The sequence below is a fragment of the Myotis nattereri genome, assembly GCF_964212035.1.
Source record: "Myotis nattereri genome assembly, chromosome: 2".
In the NCBI taxonomy this organism is placed as follows: Eukaryota; Metazoa; Chordata; class Mammalia; order Chiroptera; family Vespertilionidae; genus Myotis; species Myotis nattereri.
Window position 1 is genome coordinate 163,544,459 of NC_138076.1, and position 10,727 is coordinate 163,555,185.

The following is a 10,727-nucleotide window of genomic DNA, read 5'->3' on the forward strand; positions in this document are numbered from 1 at the left end:
CCCCCTTTTCCTTCCAGGACGCCTAGCCCTGTGGGCCCAGGTTCTGGCGGCCGCACTACTCGCTCTCAGTGACTTTTCTCCTGGAGGCTTTCCAGCCCATGTGACCGTCTCTGTTTTCCTCGGTGCGATTCACAGTCCTGGGAGGGTTAAATGAGGTACTTTCCTGAACGTGGCTTAACTGGGGCTTTCCAAGCGCTGAGAGAGTGGGAAACGGCATTTGGGAATTCGGAACTGGGAAAAACAGCAGCCCCACAGGAAAAAAAACAAAAACCTCCCAACTAGGGGTTGGCCCTACGGACGTGTCCGCGCCGTTTTCCCTCCAGCCGCCAGGCGGCGCGCGAGGAAGCGCTAGAAGTCTATTTCCACCCCCATCCCCACCCCGACTGCGCAAGCGTCCTTCTTCGGCGTTAGTCTCTTCACTTCCGTTGAGCTTCACTTCGCTGTTTGTCCCAGGCGGCTACCCGTACGCATCCGAATCTAGCCCGGGAACTGAGAGAGCCGCTGCGTCCGCGAGCTTGCCGCTTCCGGACGTCTGCGGGACCGGCAAGATGTGCTCCCTCGGGTTGTTCCCTCCGCCTCCGCCTAGGGGCCAAGTCACCCTATACGAGCACAATAACGAGCTGGTGACAGGCAACAGCTATGAGAATCCTCCTCCCGACTTCCGGGGCCAGGTGGCCGGGGCGGGGAGGGCGGGACCTACAGGCCTGGGGCGGAGTCAGGGAGACGCGGGGCCCCGAGGCTGTGCGGCGGGGGCGGGGGCGGGGTTGCAGTCCCCACGTTGGCGCACTGGACGCTGCCTGGCCCGGGCTGGAGAAGGATAGAAGAGCAGGATGTATTTTAGGGCTGGGATTGGAGGATGAGGGGTGCTGAGAAGCTGGGGGGCAGGCCCAGAGAGAGTGGAGAGGATGTGAGTGAGGGTGCAGGAGAAGTCCTGAGAAGTTGGGATCAGTGTCTGGGAGAACTGGGAAAGCACAGCTTGGAGAGTTTTGTTTTTCCCCGTGGTGTTCATGGGAAGGAAAAGGAAGAAAAAAGGACACTTATTGAGCGTTTGCTCTGTGAGGAGGCGGCTCTGAGTTAGTTGTTCACAAATATTATAAGATTTAATCACAACAACCCTGTGAAATAGTATTGTAGTTTTATAGGTAAGAGCTAAGAGCTGTTTTCCGATTTTTCAAGTGTTGTATTTGTGGAAATGGGAAATGGGTCTCTGGAGCCTCTTACTCTTAGTCCAGCCATGGTTCGGAGAGGGCAGGGAGTTCAGCAGAAAGAGACGGACTCATTGCCAACCTCTCATTTCTGGGTTATAGTGGATCAATTTTCCTGTCCTAAACCTGTCTAAGGACCCCCTGAAGAACCCTGGGAGGCTGGACCATGGCACAAGAACTGCTTTCATCCACCATCGGGAGCAAGTGTGGAAGAGATGCATCAATATTTGGTGAGACATGGCAAAGGGTCTCCTGGAGATGGTGAGGTCACACCCCTCTGCCTCCGCTGCTAGGCTCTCAGTCCTCATTGTAGAACTCAAGGCTGTGCAACAGTTTTTCCATTTCAGCTCCAGTGACTTGCCTTGCTTTCTGGTTTGATTATGTGAACCTGCTCCCTACTCAGCAAGGTCGGCTCTAAGGGCGCAGCGAATGATCTGGTGCCTAGGTCATTCACTTTGCGCATGTAGGAGTGGAGCCATACTGCCTGGGTTCATTTCCTGGCTTGCCACTTTCAGCTGTGTGACCTTGGGCAAATTACTTATTCACTCTGCCCCTCAGTTGCTTCATCTGTAAAATGGCCCCTGTCTCTCAAGGTTGTAGTGATGATTAGATGAGTTAGTAGATGTAAAACACGTAGAGAACAATGCCTGGCCCATACGAATCCCCTCAAGAGTTAGCTGTTATCATTGTCGTTTGTGGAGTGAATTCCTACAAATGAAGTAGCTGGTTTCAAAGGGTGTGTTCACTTGTAATTTCATGTGCTGTTGTCAGATAGTTCTCCTTTGAAATTGTGCATACGTAGCCCTAGCCGGGTTGGCTCAGTGGTTAGAGAGTCAGCCTGGGGCGAGGTTTGATTCCGGTCAAGGGTATGTACCTCAGTTGCAGGTTGCAAGCTTGAGCCCCAGCCCCAGTCTGGGCACCGGGGCGCGTGTGTGGGAGACAACCAGCCGGTGTGCCTCTTGCATTGATGTTTCTCTTCTCTCTCTCCCTCCCTTCCATTCTCTAAAAAAAAAAAAAAAAAAAATCAATGGAAAAAATATCCTCTGGCCTAGCCTGTTTGGCTCAGTGGATAGAGTGTTGCCTGTTTACTGAAGGGTCCCAGGTTCGATTCCCAGTCAGGGCATGTGCCGGGGTTGCAGGCTTGATCCCTAGTGTGGGGCATGCAGGAGGCAGCTGATCCATGATTCTCTGTCATCATCTATGTTTCTATTTCCCTCTCCTCCCTTTCTCTCTGAAATCAATAAAAATCTATTTAAAAAAAAAGAAAAAATATATATCAAAGAAAAAAGAAAAGAAATTGTTCATATTTATAGACTTACCAGCAGTGTACGAGAGTGCTGTCAAACTTTAGTATTTGGGCCCTAGCTGGTTTGGCTTAGTGAATAGAGTGTTGGCCTGTGGACTGAAGGGTCCCGGCTTTGATTCTGGTCAAGGGCACATGCCCGGGTTGTGGACTCAGTCCCCACTAGGGGTTGTGCAGGAGGCAGCCCAGTGATGGCGAACCTTTTGAGCTCGGCGTGTCAGCATTTTGAAAAACCCTAACTTAACTCTGGTGCCGTGTCACATATAGAAATTTTTTTATATTTGCAACCATAGTAAAACAAAGACTTATATTTTTGGTATTTATTTTATATATTTAAATGCCATTTAACAAAGAAAAATCAACCAAAAAAATGAGTTTGCGTGTCATAGGTTCGCCATCACTGAGGCAGCCGATCAGTGATTCTCATCATTGATGTTTCTATCTCTCCCTCTCTCTTCCTCTCTGAGATCAATAAAAATATATTAAAACAAAAAAACTTCAATATTTGGTATTACAGTATGATTTAATTTGCATGTCTCTTGTATGTGAGTGAAGTTAATATCAATTCATTGTCTGAAAGTTATTCAGTCCGGGGCCCTTTCTCACTTTCTGCCCCTCCAGCTGCTGCTTCGCTTGCTGATGTCGCTTAGATGTTGGTGTCCTGGGCTGGGCTTGCAGTTGATGCTCCACACCTGGGTGTTCCCTTGTCTGCCAAACACCCCCTATAATCTGCACCAGACTGATCTTTCTAAAATGCCTCTGCTTAGTAATCCTTCACGGCTTTCCATTCACTGACGTAGGGCTAGTCTTTATTCCTTGACTGGCTCACAAGGCCCTGAAAGACATCTGAGCCTTAGTTGCCTTCTTGGTAAAATGTGCAGAATGCTCATTTTAGTGTGATGATTAAATGGAAGAACAGTATGTCAGGTGCATGACACATAGTTGCCATTCAATAAATGTGAATTCTCTTAATTGTAATACATGGTTATTGAGTGACTGAATGACATTTGTAGAAAGTAGACTGAAGAGATCAGAGTACTCTGACTCGCAGCTTCCTCTTCTCATCAGGCGTGATATGGGCCTGTTTGGGGTGCTGAATGAAATTGCCAACTCGGAGGAGGAGGGTAAGTATTTCCCCTCCAGCCCTCTCTAGTTTTGCTATTGGCATCACCCCTTCATACTCTCCCTAACGCATCCTGGTACCTGTTGGCCCAGCCCCTTTCCCTTTAGCCCTGTTTTCCCTGGCCAGTTGTCTACACTGCTGCCATCTTTACTCCTCCCCTCTACCTACCCCGCATATCCCAGAGGGGGTGTCCAGAATGAGGTGTCCAAAAACACTTATTTGGTAGAAGGACCTGGGGAGTGCTCATCCCTCATCTAAGAGGGTGCCCAGTTAGAGCCCTGTGAATGGTTTAATCAGAGCTGTTTCCTCAACCCCACAGTATTTGAGTGGGTGAAGACTGCGTCCAGTTGGGCCCTGGCACTCTGTCGATGGGCCTCCTCCCTCCATGGGTCCCTGTTCCCACACCTGTCTGTAAGTTTAGCTTTCTCCCCTGGCCTTTCCCACTCCCATCCCCTTCTCCATTTCCGTAAGGGCAGGGTGGGTGGGAAACCTGCAGAAGGGGGTGTGGTCCAGGGGGAACATTATGGGGATAAGCTCCTTTTGTCCCAGTGCATCCTTGATCCGATTTGATCTTACAGCTCAGGAGTGAAGATCTGATTACTGAATTTGCCCAAGTCACAAATTGGTGAGTGTACCAGCTTTGAGGCTTTGGTAGGAAGGAAGTCCTGAAACTTGCAGCTTCTTTTGGGGAGAACAAGTCTATGCACAGATTCCTCCCACCCTTTCCTGACTGCCTCCCACATTCTCACTCCTTCCTCCCCCCAAAAATAAAAGAAAAAGTAAGCCGAAACCGGTTTGGCTCAGTAGATAGAGCGTCGGCCTGTGGACTGAAGGGTCCCAGGTTCGATTCTGGTCAAGGGCATGTACCTCGGTTGCGGGCACATCCCCAGTAGGAGATGTGCAGAAGGCAGCTGATCGATGTTTCTCTCTCATCGATGTTTCTAACTCTCTATCTCCCTCCCTTCCTCTGTAAAAAAATCAATAAAATATATTTAAAAAAGAAAAAAAAAGAAAAAGTAAAAAACAATAATGTCCTTATATGAAAAGGAATCTAAGCTTCTGGGTTGGGGTAAGGACAGGTATAGATTTGGACTCTTCATGCTCATTCCTACCCCAGGTCCAGCTGCTGCTTGCGGGTCTTTGCATGGCACCCCCACACCAACAAGTTTGCGGTGGCCCTGCTAGATGATTCCATCCGTGTGTATAATGTTAACAGGTATGTGGGGGCCTCTGGGCAAGCTCTGACTCTTCAGTCTCCATGGTTTAGTCTCCACTTCCCTCTCCCGCCTTGGTCCCAGGGGAGTCCTGCAGTTCCTGGGCCTGGCCCACAGGGCTCCTTCTAGAACTGGATGTGTTCTCTATCCAGATAAAACCTTTATCTTATCCTGTCCCACAATACCCCAGCCCTGGGTAATGAGCTTTCTTCTCTAGATTTGCCTCTCAGCTGTACTCAGTTCCTCTGAGCCTTCGTGCCCCTGTTTTGACTCAGTCTCCAACCCCTTCTTCCCAGCGCGATAGTCCCCTCTCTGAAGCACCGGCTGCAGCGAAACGTGGCCGCTCTGGCCTGGAAGCCCCTCAGTGCCTCTGTCCTGGCTGTGGCCTGCCAGACCTGCATTCTCATCTGGACCCTGGACCCCACCTCCTTGTCTACCAGGTGAGTCCCACTCTGTCTTACCGTGGCCTAAAGGCTGTGGCCCTGCTCGGTGTAGTGAGGGGGTCTCAAAGGAGAAGTTCTTTGTCCGCACAGCAGTCCCCACGGGAGAAGTAGACCTAAGGTCAAGGTGGAGGTGCTGAACACTTTAATCTAGAGAAAGGGACAGAAGTAGGGGCTTCTGGGATTCTGGGAAGTGTGTATCTATGAATTAAGGAGTGGAAAGGCTGTCTCTTTTATATATTTTTTTTATTTTATTTTTTTTACTATATTTTATTGATTTTTTACAGAGAGGAAGGGAGAGAGATAGAGAGTTAGAAACATCGATGAGAGAGAAACATCGATCAGCTGCCTCCTGCACATCTCCTACTGGGGATGTGCCCGCAACCCAGGTACGTGCCCTTGACCGGAATCGAACCTGGGACCCTTCAGTCCGCAAGCCGACGTTCTATCCACTGAGCCAAACCGGTTCCGGCGGCTGTCTCTTTTAGAAGACTGTCAGATACAGGTTTAAAGGAAGGTGGGAAGGGAGTTAATATGGATATAAATTGAAACCAATGAAAAATAACCCCCAGAATTAATAATATAAAGCCAGAAACTGGTTGTTTAAATTATGAATAAAGAAAAAAACCTTTTAGTCAGCCTTGTTGAGGTAAAAGAAAATCAAAGTACATATGCTATTTTTAGAATGGGAATGGAGAGATAACCATAGCTATGGAAGAAAATAGAGTTATTAAAGAATATTATATACATGTTTAGACTAAGAGATTTGAAAATCTAAAGGAAGTGTTCGCTTTTCTAGCAAAATATAAACTACTGAAGTGGATTGTTGAAGAAATTAAAAGGGATGAGCTCTACCACTAAAAAGATGCCAGGCTGACACGGTTTTATGAGTTTTATCTAATTGTCAAAGAAAAGGTCATCTCCATGCTATTTAGTTCAGATCATAGAAAAATTAGGAAATCCTTCTGATTAAATTTTTACTTTTAATAAACTTTATTTTGGTATAATTTTATTTTATTTATTTTTTAAAAATTGATTTCAGAGAGGAAGGGAGAGGGAGATAGAAACATCAATGACGAGAGGGAATCATTGATCTCTTCAGTCCACCAGCCGATGTGCTATCCATTGAGCAAAACCAGCTAGGGTGATGATTTTAGATTTTTAGCAAAGATAGTGGAGAGTTTTGCTATATCCTTCATGCAATTTCCCCATTTTAAATATATTTCCATGTTACATTTGTCAAAACTAAGAAACTGCCCAACCGGTGTAGCTCAGTGGTTAAGTGTTGACCTATGAACCAGGAGGTCACAGTTCGATTCCTGGTCAGGGCACATACCTGGGTGGAGGGCTCGATCCCCAGTGAGGGTCATGCAGGAGGCAGTGATTCGTTCTATCTATCTATCTATTTATTTATTTATTTATTTTATTAATCCTTACCTGAGGACATTTTTTCCATTGGTTTTTTTTTTTTTCTTAGAGTAGAAGGGAGAGGGAGAGACAGAGAGAAACACCAATGTGAGAGACACATCAATTGGTTGTCTCCCACACACACCCAACCAGGGCCGGTAGCCTACAACTGAGGTATATGCCCTTGACTGGAATCAAACCCTGGACCCTTCGGTCCATAGGCCAACGCTCTATCCACTTAGCCAAAGCAGCCGGGGCTCATTATTTATGTTTCTCTCTCTCTCTCCCTCTCCCTACCTCTCTAAAAATCAGTAAAAAACATAAAGAAAAAAGCTGCCGCAAAACTGAAATGTCCATTTGTGGAGGCATGCCTAAATAAATTATGGTTATTTGTTCAGTAGAATACAGGGGAGCTACTGAAAAGAATAGGTAGGTCTCTATGAACTGGAAAGGTAACTATGATTTACTGTAATGGTAAAGCATAAGTTGTAGATCAGTGGCCTAAGACCTCATTGGAGCTAAAAGTGGTTCTAGGTAAGTGGAGAAGTGAGAGGGTGGCACTAATTCAGGCAGTGGCCTGTACCTGTCAGGCCAAATATGTGGCTCTGGAGATGCAAAGCTAAGACACAGTGCTGCCCTCAAGTAGTTCCCAGCCTGGTGTTGGAGGCCAACCCCTGGACAGCATCTTTATGGCAAGCAGAAAACAAAGAGGAGCAGAGGAGGGAGGCTGATTTAAAAAATATATATTTTTATTGATTTCAGAGAGGAGGGAAGAGGGAGAGAGAGAGAAACAATGATGAGGAGAATCATTGATTGGCTGCCTCCTGCACACTCCCTACTGGGGATCGAGCCCGCAACCTCGACCGGAATCAAACCTGGGACCCTTCAGTCCGCCACTCTCCACTGAGCCAAATCGGTTAGGGCGAGACTGGTTCTTATAAGGAAAGGCAAAAACACAGGTCCTTTGGGAAGAGGGCTGTCTTCCCTGGTGGAACATGACATCTCCCCAGCTTACCAATTCTAGCTTTACTGGTCAGAAAGTTTTATTTCTCCTTGAGGACTCTAGTGAAAGCTTACTCCCTTTTACCCACTTTCCTCTATGGACCTACTGGTGGTGACATTGCCTTTCCTTATTTTTTTCTTTAACTTGCACAATCCTTATTCATTTTCTCCAACCTGGATTTGAGCTCCGAGGGGCCACTGGGCTTTGGAAATTTTATCAGGAGGAGGCAAGGAAATGAAATCATGGGGCTTTCTTCTTCTTGTCTTCTGACTTCCTTCCCTATTTCCTCTTGGCAGACCCTCTTCTGGCTGTGCCCAAGTGCTCTCTCACCCTGGGCACACACCTGTCACCAGTTTGGCCTGGGCCCCCAGTGGGGGGCGGCTCCTCTCAGCTTCACCTGTGGATGCTGCTATCTTGGTAGGTTGGTCCCCACCCTTCTTTTGGTTGTTGCAGCCACTCCTCAGGTTGAGGAAGGAGCCTTCTTTGCCTAGTGGTGGAAAATATCCTTTAGGAAGGAGAGGGATAGTTGTTCTTCAGTCTTAAACTTACCTAGGGAAGGAGCTGCATCATCCAGACTCTCAGATTTAACATTCTGCCTGCTATAATTGTAAACATAAAACCTATTTTTCCTCCTGTATTTTTTGTTAATCCTCACCCGAGGATGTTTTCTCTTTTGGAGTGGAAGGGGTTTGGGGGGCAGGGGAGGCAGAGAAACATCGATGTGAGAGAGACATCGCCCCGATCAGGGCTGGGGATCGAGCCTGCAACTGCTGTATGTGTCCTTATGCCCCTGACCAGAATCGACCCGTGACTCTTCAGTCTACAGGCCAACGCTCTAACCACTGAGCAACTGGCTAGGGCATATTTCCTCCTGTTTTAACAGCCCCTTTCTTGCTCCCTCCCTTTCTGGTTCTTTGTACCTTAAAGAGGGGAGCCCCTGTGAGATGATGGGGTGCTTGAGTTTCCTGTCTACTCTTTTGACCCCTCTCTCCTAGGTATGGGATGTTTCAACAGAGACCTGTGTTCCCCTTCCCTGGTTTCGGGGAGGTGGCGTTACCAACCTGCTCTGGTCCCCAGATGGCAGCAAAGTCCTGGCTTCCACTCCTTCAGCTGTCTTTCGGTGAGTGGGGAGTGGGAGGACAGAGGGAGGGCAAGAATGACCTGGAGAAAGGCACTTGGCTCCTGGAACTTCCAGCAGGAAGGACCTTCTGTCCTCATTCCTATTCTTTGACCTGACCCCGGACTGACAGAAGGAGTGAAGTTTAAATGTTGGGACCCAGCCGTCCTAAGCTGTGATTTGCTTCTCTCTGGCGCAGAGTCTGGGAGGCCCAGATGTGGACTTGTGAGAGGTGGCCTACTCTGTCGGGGCGATGTCAAGTGAGTTTCAAAGAAGCTGGGGAGGGTTTGGGCCCCTGACTCCCCAAGCTTGTCTCCCCACCTCCTCTACTTCTCTTCCTCTTACCAGTCCATTCCCCTGTAGACCACCCTTCCCTGCCTTTTGCTTCCTGATCCCAGACAGGCTGCTGGAGCCCAGATGGAAATCGGCTGCTGTTCACTGTATTGGGGGAACCACTGATTTACTCCTTATCATTCCCAGAACGTTGTGGTGAGTTAGGGGAAACACTTCAGGGTGCAGGCCATCTCTGGGGTAGTCAGAGGGAGGCAGGAACCCTCTGGAATATGCTACTCTGAAGGATAAGGAGAAGGAAAGCAGCTTGGGGGACGAGAGGTGTTGATGCCTGTGATGGAGAGGAGGCAGGGGACAAGTCAGATGCCCGTTTCTTGTACTTAAGAGCCTCTGCCCTTATCTACAGGTGAGGGAAAGGGGCGTGTTGGAGGTGCAAAATCAGCAACGATTGTGGCAGATCTGTCTGAGACAACAGTACAGACACCACATGGAGAGGAAAGGTGAGCTGAGTGGGTGAGGGGGAGAGGCCGTGGAATGTGGGAGACCGTGCTGAGCCCTCCCAACCTACTGTTCTGACCCATAGACTCGGGGGAGAGGCTCACTCCATGGCCTGGGACCCCAGTGGGGAGCGTCTGGCTGTGCTCATGAAAGGTAAGAGGTGGGGAGGAAGGACTATGCTCAGGCCCTAGGCACCTTACCAGTGCCGATGCCCTGGCTGCAGTTCCTTGCCCCTGCCCTGCGATTCAGCCTCTAGGTTCCTTCCTGCATCCGTTTCTTACAGGAAATCCCCAGGTCCAGGACGGTAAGCCAGTCATCCTCCTTTTTCGCACTCGAAACAGCCCTGTGTTCGAGCTACTTCCTTGGTAAGTGCTGGGCAGGCCATTAGATCTGGGCTCACCAGCCTTCCCTCACTAAACCCACATCCCAGCTCTGCCTCCAGTTGCCTGCTTATTGTTTCTTCTTCCCCCAGTGGCATTATCCAGGGAGAGCCAGGAGCCCAGGCCCAGAGCATCACTTTCCATCCTTCCTTCAACAAAGGGGCTCTGCTCAGCGTGGTGAGTAGGCCAGGCTGCTGGGGTCTCAGGGGTGAGGCGGAGGAGCTGAGGGCCTTGGCGGCTGTGTGGCTCTGCCATACGGCCTCCTTTGAGCCCAGCCCGATAAGCCTTCTCTCTCCCCTTTCTACAGTGCTGGTCCACAGGCCGAATTGCCCACATCCCTATGTACTTTGTCAACGCCCAGTTTCCACATTTTAGCCCAGGGCTTGGCCGAACCCAAGAGCCCCCAGCTGGGGGTGGAGCTTCTATTCATGAACTGCCCCTCTTCACTGAGACATCCCCAACCTCTGCTCCTTGGGACTCTCTCCCAGGGCCACCACCTGCTCGGTCCCACTCCCCTCACCCCCACTTCTAATAATAAAAATTTCCTTCTGTGTTTCCCACTCAATTATGAGACTCTTTTCAAGGGAACGGCATTAGGGTGCAGTGAAGAAGGAAAGGCATAGACTTTGGTTAAGGTTTTGGTTCTGTCACTTTTAGCCACTTCTTATGAGTTCGTCAAGTTATTTAACCTGAGGAACTGGATGGTTTTCAAATGATTATGAAAGAAAAGCTGAGAAAATACCAAA

The 10,727-nt window shown here is 48.8% G+C and overlaps 1 protein-coding gene across 2 annotated transcripts; it reads left to right on the top strand.

The window, feature by feature from the left end:
- Positions 1-548: 548 nt before the first annotated feature.
- On the top strand, positions 549-10,537 carry AAAS (aladin WD repeat nucleoporin; the record flags this gene model as incomplete). Of its 2 annotated transcripts, none has more annotated exons than XM_081084898.1 (16): positions 549-671; positions 1,308-1,435; positions 3,577-3,632; positions 3,951-4,042; positions 4,210-4,256; positions 4,749-4,847; positions 5,142-5,285; positions 7,992-8,112; positions 8,691-8,815; positions 9,012-9,072; positions 9,211-9,301; positions 9,510-9,603; positions 9,687-9,754; positions 9,885-9,966; positions 10,074-10,158; positions 10,289-10,537. In XM_081084898.1, 16 exons carry the CDS (start codon positions 549-551, stop codon positions 10,511-10,513), a joined length of 1,641 nt encoding a protein of 546 aa, XP_080941024.1. In that variant the 3' UTR covers positions 10,514-10,537. The 2 variants fall into 2 exon arrangements, with proteins under 2 accessions (XP_080941024.1, XP_080941023.1); XM_081084897.1 differs by lacking the exon at positions 549-671 and adding an exon at positions 755-1,142.
- Between the last annotated feature and the right edge of the window lie 190 nt (positions 10,538-10,727).